Source organism: Balaenoptera borealis, assembly GCF_965194805.1.
Source record: "Balaenoptera borealis genome assembly, chromosome: 8".
Classification (NCBI taxonomy): Eukaryota; Metazoa; Chordata; class Mammalia; order Artiodactyla; family Balaenopteridae; genus Balaenoptera; species Balaenoptera borealis.
This window is the reverse complement of record NC_138865.1, coordinates 69,023,368-69,038,482: the sequence shown is the minus strand read 5'-3', so window position 1 is coordinate 69,038,482 and position 15,115 is coordinate 69,023,368. Positions and strand designations below refer to the sequence as shown.

Sequence of the window (15,115 nt, the reverse complement as noted above, 5' to 3'; positions counted from 1 at the left end):
TATGGGCCAATATTCCCTGATAGCTAGTAAGCCTTTTTAATATGTAGATTCTGACCTTTTACTTGCAAAAAATAAGGATTTTTAAATTATAGTTTTAAATATTAATTCTGTTCCATTGTTTTGTATATCTTTTTTCAGGGAATCCAATTATACCTAATTGAATCATCTTTGCCTACACCTCATTTCAAATACTTCCTCTCTTACCTTTCTATTTCTTTTTTAATATCATTTTTCATTCTCTTGGTATTTTCCTGACTTTCTTTAATGCTCTTATTAGGTTTTCATTTGAGTCTCATATACCTTAGGGAATTTTTAAAATTAGTCTTCATTGGTTATTACTCTATTATTGGTCTATTATTGGTTTTTAAATTTCTGCTTCAAACATAGTTTGTTTTTTCAAATCCTCAAATGTTTATTTGAGAATATCTTATTTTATTTAATTTAGTTGGTAGAATTTTCATCAGATGATTTAATTTGCTTCGCATTTCCTGCTATATTTTTAAGGTAGTTACATACAAATGAAGACTGTTTATGCCTCTGCATTTCTATGTACAGGTGGTTTGGAGTGGTTTAAGAGATGCCTACTTTAAGAGTACACTCTTCTATCAGGGTACTAAAATGTGGTAGATTTACCGGATGGCTTTTTAATTTTTTTTTTTTTTTTTTATTGAATGAAAGATTCTTTAAATTCTATAGCACTTTACAATTTTCCAGTTTCACACACGATTTCATATAATCCCGTAACAACCTTTTTTTTCCTATCCCTATATTTGCCCCCCACCCCCTTCCCTCACCCCACTGGTAACCACTAATTCTTCTCTGTATCTGAGTCTGCTTCTTTTTTGTTTTATTCACTAGTTTGTTGTATTTTTTTAGATTCCACATATAAATGATACCCTACAGTATTTGTCTTTCTCTGTTTGACTTATTTCACTTAACATAATGCCCTCCAAGTCCATCCATGTTGCTGCAAATGGCAAAATTTTATTCTTTTATGGATAAGTAGTATTTCATTGTATATATATATACTATATTTTCTTTATTCATTTATCTGTTGATGGACACTTAGGTTGCTTCCATACCTTGGCAATTGTAAATAATGCTGCTATGAACACTGGGATGCATGCATCTTTTCGAATTAGTGTTCTTGTTTGTTTGTTTTTCGATATATACCCAGGAGTGAAAATGCTGGATCATATGGTAGTTCTATTTTTAGTTTTTTGAGAAACTGCCATACTATTTTCCACAGTGGCTGTACCAATTTACATTCCCACCAACAGTGTAGGAGGATTCCCTTTTCTCTACATCCTTGCCGACATTTGTTATTTGTATTCTTTTTGATGACAGCCATTCTGCCAGGTGTGAGGTGATATCTCATTGTGGTTTTGATTTGCATTTCCCTGATGATTAGCAATGTTGAGCATCTTTTCATGTGCTTGTTGGCCATCTGCACTTCCTCTTTGGAAACATGTCTATTCAGTTCTTCTGCCCACTGTTTTTTGTTTGTTTGTTTGTTGGGAACAAGGCTGTAGGGGTGGGGTTGTTTGTCCTTTTCTTTTCTCTTTTGTCTTGTAGGATCACAAATGTGCTTTATTTCTCTGTAACATGTGGTTTTCAAAGGGTGCCTCTCCTGCTATAAACTTCTTCTCTTCTCCTGAAGTGTTACCTTTCCAAAATTGCTTCTTGACACACTGTTTGCAATTTAAGTTTCTTTCCTATTGTCAGTTTCCTGATCTACAATATCACCTTTTTTTCTTTCCAGAATTTTCACTCTTAGGGTGGACTTTCTTTTACGGTGATAGCTTTAGATCAATATTAGGTCTGCTACAAGTTCTTCCTTCTCTATTTTATGCAACTTTTCATGGACTGCCCTTGTAATCTATAAGGGCTTACAGCGGAAGGATGAGAGAGAACTCACTGAGACTCCATGTTTATTTTTGCAGTTGCAGGTATTTTGAAGTTTGGACAGTTTTTGTCTTCTTGTTATGCTGAGAATATGAGTTTTATTTCTTCTTGTTATTTTTGTTTTGGGAGGAGGATATGTTGGGAGATTAAGGTTTATACCATCACCATTACCTCAACTACCCCTCAAATTAAAATATTTAATAATGTTGTACCACCACATAAAATACTTCTAATGACTGTCAGCTATGAGAGTTGTCCACCCTTGTCATGATACATACCCCAAAACATGTTTATTAATTCTCTAGTAAATTGGAGCATATAATCTCATGCCCCAAATAACATTGGAAGACTGGGCATCTCAGAATCACAGAAGCTTACATGTACATGTCTGTCCAAAAAAGGATTTCCCCCCCGCCCGCCACATAGTTAACTAGCTGAAAGTGAAAAATATGAGACAAAAAGAAAAAGCAGAAATGTTAGGAAACAGATACATGGTAAATAACTATCCAATAAGAGACTTTTGCCATGTGCCTCGGTCTTTTTCCAAGTGTAGCAGGCCATCTCCCATTAATTTGCAATATTTACAAATACTTTGGGATCTGCAGTGTCATTAGCTGGACTTGGTTAGGCTGACAGCAACGCATAAAATTTAGATTCACTTTCCTCTTCCCTGCCCTAATTTACGGATTTTCATTCATCTTTTATTTTCTGATATCCACGATTCAAGGCGTAGGTATTCTCTCAACCCTGTCCACTATCTATCTCCATGTCTTTTTTTTTTTGGCTGCGTTGGGTCTTCATTGCTGCGCACGGGGTTTCTCTAGTTGTGGTGAGCGAGGGCTACCCTTCGTTGCGGTGCGCAGGCTTCTCATTGCGGTGGCTTCTCATTGCGGAGCACGGGCTCTAGGCGCGCAGGCTTCAGGAGTTGTGGCACGTGGGCTCAGCAGTTCTGGCTCGAGGGCTAAAAGCTCAGGCTCAGTAGTTGTGGCGCACGGGCTTAGGTGCTCCATGGCATGCGGGATCTTCCTGGACCAGGGCTCAAACCCGTGTCTCCTGCACTGGCAGGTGGATTCTTAACCACTGTGCCACCAGGGAAGCCCCTCCATGTCTTTTAAAATATACATTCTAAACCCATGACTGTGTAAATGTCAAAGTTTGTGAAATATATTTTAGATAATGACGTAAAACATGGCTAGTACAGAAAATATGGCTAGTACAGAAAAGAGCAGTGTTGCTGGAGTGAACCAGTTGTTTATCCCCTAAGATGCAATAAACCCACAGTGCGCACTCTAGCTTCCTTTCTTCTTCCCTCCCTCCCTTCTATCCATCCACCAATCCATCCATTGTTCCTTCTTTCTTTCTCCTTTCCCATCTTGTCCTAACTTCTTTGTTTCACTCTATAAAACTTCACAGTAATTTCCTGTATTTGAAACAGCAGCTCACTCAGTCTCCCCTGTGAGTGAGTTCATAAAAATGCTTCAGTGTCTGAACCTAAACACAAGGCAAATTTTATCTTCAATAATCTCTTCCCTGCATTCCTGCAAAGAAGAAAAGCCTTCCAGACAAAGAAATGAAGTCATGATGAAGTAAAGCTGACTAAAAATTAAACAGAGGTTCCCACAACAGGATTTGCCTTAATCATAAACATGGGCCTCTGCCATCCAGCTATCCAAAGCAAAGCAAAGAACCTAGAAGCCAAAAGCACACTGGAACTGATTTTCTGTTCCATTGATCAGTGAAGCTCTGTTGAGAGATTTCCTATACTTTGAGATATGTGCTTTAGTTCTACAATTGAGCAGCAAACTCCCTGAGAGCTTCACGGCAGGACTATATGTGATAACTAATTTTAAAAAGCAGGATTCTTCACCTGGTGTTTAACAATTTGTGTTAGAAGCACGAATAGATTCTCTTCACACAGGTCCACAGAAAGTCCAGAAGACACAAAGACACTGATGCTTTCTGACTGGTACTAGAATGTATGCTTGGTAAAAGCAGTGACTTTGTTTTGGTCATTTCTTGTGACAGGCAGACTCTGAGATGGCCCTCAATGGTCCCTGCTTCCTGGTACTCATGCCACTATGGAATCCTCTCCCATCGGGTGTGGAATGGCCTACTGACTAACTGACAGACTACAACAAAGATCATGGCTGTCACTTCCATGATTAGGTTACAAAACACTGAGACTTTCATCATGCTGTCAGACTCCTTTCTCTCTTACTGGCCTTGATGACATGAGTTACCATGTTGGGGAGCCCATGTACCAAGGAACTGGAGGGGGCCTCCTGCAAATGGGCCACAAGGAATCAAGGCCCTCAGTGAACAACGACTGATGGATTGAATTATGCCAATAACCACACAAGTGGGCTTAGGAGAGGATCCCTCCCCAGTCAAATCTTTATATGAAACCTCGGCACAAGCAGAGCCTTGACTGCAGCTCTGCGAGATCCTGAGCAGAGGACCCTGCTAAGCCATGTCAAGATTCCTGACCCTAGAAACAGTAAGACAAGCAGTGTGTGTTTTTAAGCCACTGGGTTGGTGGTTATTTGTTACTCAGCAATAGATAACTAATACCCTGCTACTTACCCAGCACCTTGGACAGTGTCTGGCTCAAGAGCAGTAAATATGAACTGCGTTAACCAATAAATGAAATTAATTCCCATCACTGATATGGGGAGCATTACTGAGGAAAGTTAGTAACCTATTCATCACAGTGCTGCTGTGTACAACACAACTAGGTGAATAAACTCAATTTTCTACAACAAGCATTCTAACAAATACAAGTTTCTAAAATAAACATATAGTGAGTAGATACAATTTCTCATAGCAAACATGTTAAATAAGATTTTCAGTAGTCTTAAGACCCTCAAGGTTGACTTATGTTTCCCAGGAGATAACAATAAACTTTCTATAGTTAAAAATAAAATATTATGGGAGACTTTTTTTCCCTTAACAAAGAGACTGGCCAGAAACTCAATTTCATGACAAAATTCAGAATACGCATAGCTCTGATCCAAATAGTCCTTCCACCTGACTGACAAGTGCTCTTTATTCTTTACGCCTTCATGGTTCCTAATTGGAAAATATGCTTCAACCTTCTCCTCACATTCTCAGAAGCATTTGGGTCAACCTCTTCCCTTCTTCTCAAGGTTTCTCACTGAATACTCCTGTGATTGTGGCCTGTGAGTCCAACTTCAATTTTAACCAAGAGTGCATAACTATTTTAAAATTCCTCATTACAAGTCGTGATAATTGCTATGAAAGCGAGAGGGCTGAGCTAAATGGCGGTGGATGCAGTAGGAACAGTGGGCACTTAGCCTGGTGAGAAACATAACTTTCAAACTAAAGGATGAGAAGGACCCAAATACACAAAGGGCTGGGATGGGGATGTGGACATGGAACAGCATTTCAAGCAGAAGGAACAGCACATAAAAAGGCCCTGAGAAAAGATCCCTCAGCAGAGAGGTTGACAGCAGAGAGTTAGCCATATTCTGAATAGGAAAGACAACTATACACAATGAATCTATTAGAATCACAAAATACACACGTCCTCCAACAGTCTTGCAGGAAGTCCAGCACAGACAAAGAATCCTGATGCTTTCTGAATGGTGCTAGAATGTAAGCTCCACAAAAGTGGCAGCTTAGCTTTACAACTGCTTGTCAAATATCTTTGCATTATTTTTATCTGATAAGTTTGACTCCATTTACTTTGGAAATTAATTGAAGTCATTTTGAATTTTTTCACTTTTTATTATTCTGTTTATTTTCCCCATTACTTTATGAGGTAAAACTTATCTCAGCTTCCAGGAGAGGAAACCAAGGTTCAGGCAGGTTCAGTAAACCTACCCAAGGTCATGAAGCCAGTAAACCTACCCAAGGTCATGAAGCCAGTAAACCTACCCAAGGTCATGAAACCAGTAAACCTACCCAAGATCATGAAGCCAGTAAACCTACCCAAGGTCATGAAACCAGTAAATGGGGGAATCTGATCTGGTTGATCCAACCACCTCACCAGCCTCATCATAAAACAGAGGTTCAAATGGTGAGAAGCAATTAACAAAAGAAGGTCACAGAATTTTATTTAGATGGCTGGCCTGGAATTCAGGAAACCTCACTTCTGTCTAAAATATGCCAAGAACAATACTATCAGCCACTCTACCCGCTCACTCAGGTTTCTAAGCTCATTGAAGAATCCAGCTCCCTCCAAGCAACAAGCAAGTGTTTTCTCATCCCATGGGTCTACAGCTAGACATCCAACTTTATCACAGGCTAAAGACCGGGTAGCTAAACACAAGATGGTATCATGGAAAGGGGAAGGTGCTCAGGTTTTGAGGACAATATACCTGGAACAAAATGGACCAGTAAAATAAGGTCAATATTATTTACCCTCCAGGTCACTGTGAGGCTAGAGATAACGCGTGTAGCACCTACCACGAAGGAGTAGCTTAGCGAAATGGAGGTAAATATAATAATTAAAAAGTGATCTGGGATACCCAGCCATCTCTCAGACCTGAAAAAAAAATCTTATTCAAGAATATAAGGGCGTTCCACTGAGCAAGGAATTTGTCCCTATTAAAATGCTAATGCACTGGAAAAACCTAACCTCTTCAGCTTTTACCCACAAATCTTCAGGGTGAAACCCTGGCAAAATAGAGAGGGAAGTGAGGGGTGTGGGGAAGGCTCCCAGGCACCGGGGATTTATAAGGGAGGAAAATCCTGGGAGGAGGAGGATACTGACGACAGAATGCACTCCATATGCCCCAATGTGCCAGGGTTTAGAGTGTACATCACCTGTGACCACAGGAGGGGGAAAGGACGTACAGAAGGAGTTTCAGCATCAGGATGGTTCTAATCTGGTACATTTTTATAAGCGTCATCTTTTAAAGTAATTATCTATTTCCAATATCCTGTGGCCAGTCACAACACAAAGCACAAATATGATGTCAGTGATATTGCTTTTCTTCCCCTTCAACAACCTCTTTGTTTTGAATAACAACTCTGAAAATTACGGGCAACTATGCTATCTACAGTTTATGCACAAGATCCCCATGCCTCTTTTCTCTTCCCAGGGGCACTGACTAAGTATTAATCAGTGGATTGCCTGTCTTTGGATTAGTTTATTCATTGGTACTGATCACAGACCACAATTGAGTAAGACTATTGAAAATGGGGGAGGAAAGGGATCTTAAAGGGTCTTTATTTGGCCATGAAAACAAGTCTTTTCATCTATTTTCACTTCTGGTGTCTTTAGACTCAGATGCACAAGGGCCTTGAACTGTTTTCCATTGGTCATCCGTTCGAGGTACCGTTACTGCCTGACAGAGGAAGGAAACGCTTTTTCTTCACTGGTATACATCCCATAATGCTGGAACACAAAACCAGGTCTAGCTGAAAGCCTGTTTCACTGCATTAAATATCTTCCTTGGAAAGCTGTAATGAAATCATGAGAGCACTGCTTTTGGTAAAATAACAATGAAAGAAAAGAGTTACTTGACAGGATTCTGACAGTATTTCACATCTTCAAACAACTCTTCAGGGCAACAATATCGAGATAGTTGCTAGGATTAAACAGCAGCAAGGTCAGATTTGCCCATGAATAGAAGGAACAGCCTACTGTTTGGGGGAGAGGCTACTGTGCCAGAGAAGTATGTAGCTGTTTTCCAAATAGTTTAGATGGAGGCGTGTTAGGGTATGCTGAATTTGTGATGCTGGGGCGGGCAGGAGGGGGAGTTCTGCATTTCTCCTCCCTCATGTGTCCATGTGACGGGAGCTCCACTAGCGCGCACGAAGACTGCTCTCCACTGTGACGGAAAACTGGGGTATGAGAGGCGGGGCGCAGGGTGCTAACCACGCTGCAGTGTTTCTCACAAGGAAGAACGTCCCCAGCACAAATGTCATTTGTGCCCCACTGAGAAATGCTGTGTCCCGGTGAGGAGCCTAGCCTCCCTCCCCACCCCCGCTCTCTCTCCCACAGGGCTCTCTGATTTGTGCCTTTGGGAGAAGGACAGGACCTGCCCACTCCGGCCCCCTCCCTGCTTGCTTCTTGGTCTACTGCTTGGAGAAAAGTTATTTTATGGGGTGCTCACCCCAAGTGGGAGCAAGTTCAATTTATAAGAGAAGAATGAGAAAGCCCACTGTGGTATACATCCAAACCCATGCTCTCTACCAGCTTTTTCAGTAATTGTGATGAAGAAGGCTGTTATTGTAGTTCCTGCAAAACCCCATGAGTGAGAGTGTGAGTGTGTGTGTGTGTGTGTGTGTGTGTGTGTGTGTGTGTGTGTTACACCCTACATGACCCAGTTGGTCTAACTGGCAGTTTTAAAACACTGTCCCCAAATTCTTTGATACTCCTCCCATAAAGAGGCGGGGTCTACATCCTCTCCCTTTGAACCCAAGCAGGTTTATAAATGCTTTGACCAATAGAGCATGACACAGGTGATGTCAACTGACTTCCATGCATGCATCACAAAAAGGAATGCAGCTTCTGCTTTGTCTGCTGGAAAATTCCCACTTGGAACCAGAAGTCTCCCTGGAAGAAAGCCCCAGTGTGAAGAAACCATGCAGGAGGAAGCCACGCCATATGCAGAGGCCACACGTAGTCTCCTACTGACAGCCTCAGCTTTCTAGTTCATGTCCAAAGGCCATCTACTGGCAGAATTCTTTCTTGCTCAGGGAAGATCAGTCTTTAATCTATTAAGGCCTTCAACTGATTTGATGAGGCCCACCACATTCGGGGGGGAGGCAATCTGCTTTCCTCAAAGTCACCAATTTAAATATTAATCTCATCCCAAAACACCCTCACAGAAACATCCAGAATAATGTTTGACCAGATATCTGGGCACATGGCCCACCCAAATTAACATGCAAAATTAAGCATCACACCAGCCCAGATGCAAACCCAGGTGAATGAAGCCTTCCTAGATCCCCCAGACCAGGCTGGCCACCAGCTGTGTGCCAAGGAGTAACCTGTCAATGACACAAGGAGCAAAGGAATCACCCAGCCACTCCCTGCCTGGTTTCTTAACCCACAGAGTCTGGGAGCATTATAAAATAGTTATTTTAAGTCACAGAGGTAGCTTGTTATGCTCCAATAATAACTGGGACGCTAACTTTAACTTACATTCCTCCCCCTCCCCCTTAACAAGCATCAGCTACACTGGCCATCTCGAACACACCAGCTCCTTCTAGCTCCAGGGCCTTTCCACCTGCTGTTCTCTTGGCCTGTGATAGTTTTCCTCCAGCCCGGTGCTTAGCTGGCTCTTTTCATCCTTCCTGCCTCAGATCAAATATTACTTCCTCAGAGAGGCCTTCCCTGACCACACTCTCTAAATCAGGCTTCCTCTCAGTGTCTCTGTTTTTTCATTCTGTTCATTTTCTTTAAAACATTTACCTCAATCTGAAATTATCTTGCTGTATCTTTGGCTATTGTCTTCTCCCAATTAAAACATGAGTTCCAGAAAGCTGGGTCTTTATCTAGCCCCTATATTGCCCATACAGTGATTAGCACAGAACACATGTTCAATAAATATTTTTTGAATGAAAAGTAATTAATGTTCGTGTCATACAGAGGTGACTGACTTCCAGATTCTGTCCCTAGACCTCAATTTACTAACACTTTTATCACAGATTTAATGAAGGAAAATTAGTCCTCCCATGTGGTACAAAGGATACACTTCTCTGATGTTTCTTCTCCCTCCTCTAATGAGATGAGCAACCACCAGGGAACAAAAAACCTAGCATCCTCTCACAACCTCTCAGAGACAAAAACCACTGCATTTTTATACTGGATTATCAGTGTGGCTTATTTACAGATTTTCCAAACTCTTCCAGATTAACTAAAAGACAACTCTAAACTGAGGAAGGGAGGAAAAGTTCTCCCTTTTCTCCTGGAGATCCACTCAGCCTTTAGCCTTTGCACAATAGTCTCAGCTCTTAATTTCTTCCCCCAGACCCCCAGCACGGGGCTTACAGAGACCTTGGAGAAAGGGGTGGAGGAGAAGCAGTCCCATTCTCCACTTTTTTTTGGTTCCCCTCCCTTTCCCAGTTCTTTTATACACTTGAGGTATAAAAACAATGTATATTCTTCCCCATCACCTGAACTCAACTCCTGACCCACAAGCCCTTCCTACCTGCAGCCACTCTCCTCTGCCAGCAGCACCCAGCTCCACCCTATATACTTATTAATTCCCTTGTATTCTGATTCTCCCTTGTATTAACCATGTCTTTTCGTTTTGTATTCTGATGCTTTGACATTAGGGGCCTTGCTGATGCTGGAGAGAGTGCCCCTCCCAGGGTAAGCCAATTCCCAAAGACAGTAAACAAAACATACCTGCAAGCACACTTTTCAAATATAATCCAACCAATCCAAAGCCCACACTCCAACCACCTCCTTTATTGGGCCGTCACACTCTGGGCCACTATCCACCTGCCCTAATCACCCCAGGGCCAGATACCCGACCACTAGGGAGAGCGTGTATGCACCAGAATCCACTGGAATTATTCAAACTAGCCAATCTACACCTGCCCACCCTGCCTCAGCCATTCCTTCCCACAGAAAGCACGGCGAAGCCTCTTGCCCACAGCTCCCCATCTCCCCCTGCCTCCTGACGGACTCCAGCGCTTCTCCTCACCCACCCCACCGCCCCACCATGGTGTGCCCTCTCCTCTTGAGAACTGAGAAACAAACTATCTTTTCAACGGCAATTATCTCCTGATCTGTTGACCTTACTATTCCTCCAATTGTCTGTTAATTCACTATATTTTAAAACATCCTTCTAGACTGTAAGTGAAGCCAGTGTCTTAACCATTTGGGAGACAACTCAGAGCCTGCACTCTCAGTACTCAGTATTTTAATTCTCTTTTTAGCAAGATTAAAAAATTCTTGAGTTAAATCACTGACTCGCTCAAGAAACATTTATTGATGCCTTGGGTGTGCTAGGTATTGTGGAAGGCTCTGGGGATAGGAGGATGAACTAAGCATGCTCTCAGGCAGGCTCCTGGTAGGAAAGGGGCTCAAAAAATTGTTAAGGAAAGAAGGAACAGATGAATGTCTTCCCAGACTCCACAAGCTAGAGCACATTACTGGCTGTATCCGCTGGTATGCTCCCTTCATAAAATCACTGTCAACTTTGGAGGGATTGAAAATAAACTGATTTGTCTTGTTCTGTTCCATTCTTTACGTGACAAACTATTGAGACCGGGAATCTAAAAGATTATTCAATTTTTCCAAGTTATTACCAGATTTCATTAAGCTTCCTTTGAAACATCTTCACAAAAATACAGCCCAGCTATTCCTCAGAACGGCCTGAGAAAACTATTGTTTTGGGAACAGGACATAAATATAATATTATTGAAAACAGTGAACACTTACTGATCTCTTAATATATGCCAGGTATTGTATCAAGCATGGTGTTTGCATCCTTCTATTTGATCCTCATAACATGTGTATTATCATAACACATGTGTTATTATTTTACAAATGAAAAAACTGAAGCTGAAGTAGGATGAACGTTTTGCTAAATGTAGCACAGCTATAAAAGGGTCCAGGCAGTGTTACTCCGAAGGCTACTTGTTTAACAACTAATTCTACATATGAGTTAAGAAACTGTATCATTTTCTAATGGTGCATTGCTTAGGCCCTTTCTTACAATCCATTAAAGAATTTGGGCCAGTCTTTATCCCAGGAGAAATTCTACCCTTTCAAAATGCTGCTACTAAATGTACATTATTTGAGTACAATAGAATGTTTCTTCTAATAATTCATTAGAATTTGTTTGTAAGCTGCTCTGCCTGGCCACCATCCACAGGAGTCTAGTTGGTTACATAGTAAAATGAGCTACTTTTTAAAAAACTCCAGAATTGTTCTCCAAAACCTCTCCATAAAAGAGTGGCAAACCTTAGTAACTGTGTTCATATACAGAATGCATGTTAGGACTCAAGCTGTTAAGAGAGCGAGTTCTCTGCTTTTTGGTTAGTGAATCTTTCCCAAGGAATTTAGTCAAAATCTTGTGGCAATGACTGCTTGCCTTAGCTTTAATTATTCTTTTTATTTCCATTAATTTGGTTTAATACATACCACACAGGTCATCTCCAGGCTTGATTTGCTACACCGGGGGAAACTTATTCCTCTCTGTAAGATAATTATATCCTCATAGGCCAGGCATTGGGTGTGCTCTGGGGAGTCTACAACTTCAGTCACCTTGAACCTCTGATATTTCTTCTTTTAAGGCACATTTGTGGAAAAGCCACAGGACAGCAAGTACCAAGTATATCTCAAATATGCTCTTCTGTTTCTCTCTATGTATGGCTACAGATTAAACAAAATTACCATAACAGACAAACTGAACTCTCTGTCTGGCACCTTGAGTTTCAGAATTCCCAGGAGCAACACTGAAATCTACTTCTTTTTCCTTCTCCTTCCCCAAAAGGGAAAGCAGTGAGTTGCTGAGTAAGGCTTTTGATCTCTTGCCCAACCTCAGGCTTCCTAAGATACTGGTCAAATGATATTTAATACTTCTTTTTTTTAAAGACCCAAACCTCCGTATCCCAGCCTAGAGTAAAGGGAGAAGACACACGTGCAGGGTTTCTTTTATTCTACAACAAGCAAGTTTTGAGTGCCTACTATGTGCCTGGATCTGTTCTAAAGCCTTAGAGATACAGCAGTGAATCGGTATCCTACTTATCACTGAGGAGGAGGAGGACAGTACTTTAAATTCCCACTGGAACCAAACCACAACGCAGAACACTTTAAACTCTACACAGCGTCTTAGAAGTTAGGGTCGGAAGAAACCTGAGGAGTCTTAAAAGACTTGCAGCTGCCTCAGGCTCTATTCCCTACACTTATTAGAACCGGGTACTTAATATGAGCTGCAGGAAAGAGATGTGACCCCCTCATATTTATATGCAAAGTTTGGTGCGCAAGTAGACACATTTTCTGGGGCCACGTTCTAGACTTTTCCTCAAATTCTCAAAAAGGTCCGGGATCCCACAAAGATTAGCAGCATTCCTTTAATATACCCACTGCTCGGCTCGAGAAACCCAGAGGGCTGCACTTGCACGTCCTTGATAAAGGTCACCTTCTGAACCAAAAACTAATGCCTGGTAGACACCACATGAGCCGCCCCAGGGGCTCAGACTGCTGCACACCTGGCTCAGTCCTTCCTACACTCAGAACTTCGCCCTCAAGACAGCTTCAGGCTGGGAGGTGACCCACTGCCTCGGAAAGGGAGCGAGGCCCGGAAGGAAGGAGGCATAGGCTCCCGGCGAGGAAATCACGCGCCTCACTTTGGACACCTACAAGTTTTGGCCGAGACTAGTTCGCAGAGCCTGTCTGCCCCGAGCGCCAAAGTTTCTCTGAGCGCAGTCAGACACAATTGGATCCATCTGGGCCTCTTCGGCACAGGCGAGGTAGCTCCGCACTTCCCCCCCGGCGAGCTGTCGTGGGGAGGGGGCGCACACCTGCTCAGGGCCACGAGGCCCGCACCCCGCGCCCCCCTCCCACGCGCGCGCCAGGGGCCGCCACTTCCGAGCGCGACTCGCGTGCGTGGGTCGCGCCAGTACCTCACCGTCAGTCACCGTCGCATCCGCCTCCTCCCCTGCCGAGTGCACCTCCAGCCGCAGAGACTTCGGGTTGGGAAGCGAGAGCGGCCCCGAGGCGAAGAGCTGCTCCTCGGTGACGAAGCGCAGTTGCACGCGGTAGTGCCGGCGCGCCGGGGCCCGGGCGGGGGCGGGAGCGGGAGCCTCGGCCATGGTGCGAGCGCCTCTGCCACGAGCTCCAGCGGCGCCGCCCCGCACTGCTCCGTGCGCCCAGAACCCGCCGCGGGAAGGGGAGGGACTTGGAAGCGCCAGCACCCTCCTCACCTCCGCCGCGAGTTCGCTCTTCGTCCGCCGGCTGGGGCCGCACCCGCCCCCTTGCGCATCCGCCCGCAACAGCCGGTGCCCGGCCGCCGCTGGCACGCGGGGACCCCCGGCACACAGGGCCGCGCGGTAGCTGCGCGGGAGGGTGCAGCCATCCCACGGGGCCGTGGCTCCGAACGCACAAGTTTAGAGAGCACGCGAAGCACCTGGAGGCAGTTGGGGTTTGGAAGCAGAAGGGTGACACCTGCTGTTCGCTGGGACCGCTCGGCGGGCGTGGGCGTCGGTTTGGAAATGGCCGCGGCCCGCGCTTCTGGGTGGCCGCTGGCTCTCGGGCGGGTTCTGGGGCTCCTAGCGCTCACGTGTGAACAGCCGTCCCAAGTACAGAGCTCCTTCCTCACTGACAGGGCCCCGGCAGTAGCAGCCAGGCGGCGGGGAAGCCCGGGGACACTCTTGCGACTGGCTGGGCCCGGATGACCACGTTCATCTCCCATCACCTAACTCGGAACTGAAAACGTACTCTCGCTGCTGGATTGTGAACCATTTCGCTAGACGTGAGTCGGGAGGGCCGGGGAGTCTCATCCCCAAGTTGACGCCTGACTCCACCAGCTACCTAACCTACCCAGTTAGCTCCAGCGTCAAAGCATGGAGGCTCCAAACCATATCAAACATTGTCTTCTCTGCAGAGAAATTGGTCTTCTGCTGCAGGGGGTAAGAAAAAGAAGCAGTCCTTCTTTTGAGGAGAGTCCCCCCGCTCGTAGACTCATTTGCTATAAAAGGAACTTTTCAAATTCTGAACCAACTTCTGTGTCCTAAATCTGTAATCTCCTGACAATGAACTGCAGGGAAGAAGCAAGGATTGTAAATACATTTGGATTCCATGAAGACAGTGTCCTTAACCAAGCAGGCTGACTTTACAAGAATGAGCTTCCCTCGAGGCCCTGGGGTTTGCAGCTTCAGAATTTCCAACTGGACTGTTAGACCCAGCCAGGCTTTACGAAATCCCTGGTCTCATTTATCTCCCCACTCCCACCCCACCTCCCATGTGATCCGAGTTCCTGATGTAGCTTCTCTGCCTCCTACCCTTATTCCTTCCCAAGGCTTTCTCTCCCCTCCTTCTCTGTCTCTTGTCTCTCTCTTTCATCTAAATACCGACACCCCTCCCCCCTTCCTTCTTACCTCATTCTACTTCCTACTGTCTCATGGCCTTGACTTGCGGCCTGGAAGCCCCTGGAAATCAGAAATCCTTTAAAGAGTTGGAGCTGCGGAAAGGGTTTCTGGTGTGAAGACCACACCAGTATTCTGCCCCACCCTGCCCCTCACTGTATCATTCTGCCTCTCCTGCTTCCGGCATCCTCAA

The 15,115-nt window shown here is 44.3% G+C and overlaps 1 protein-coding gene across 7 annotated transcripts in view; it reads right to left on the bottom strand.

The window, feature by feature from the left end:
- Positions 1-13,791, bottom strand: part of LOC309634387 (histone-arginine methyltransferase CARM1-like) — a 299,419-nt gene extending 285,628 nt beyond the window's left edge. For all 7 annotated transcript variants that reach the window (XM_082404407.1, XM_082404408.1, XM_082404405.1 and 4 more), the window contains exon 1: positions 13,467-13,791. In XM_082404407.1, the coding sequence (XP_082260533.1) occupies positions 13,467-13,650 (184 nt within the window). In that variant the 5' untranslated portion in view covers positions 13,651-13,791. The remainder of the gene's footprint in view (positions 1-13,466) is intronic.
- Positions 13,792-15,115: the final 1,324 nt, after the last annotated feature.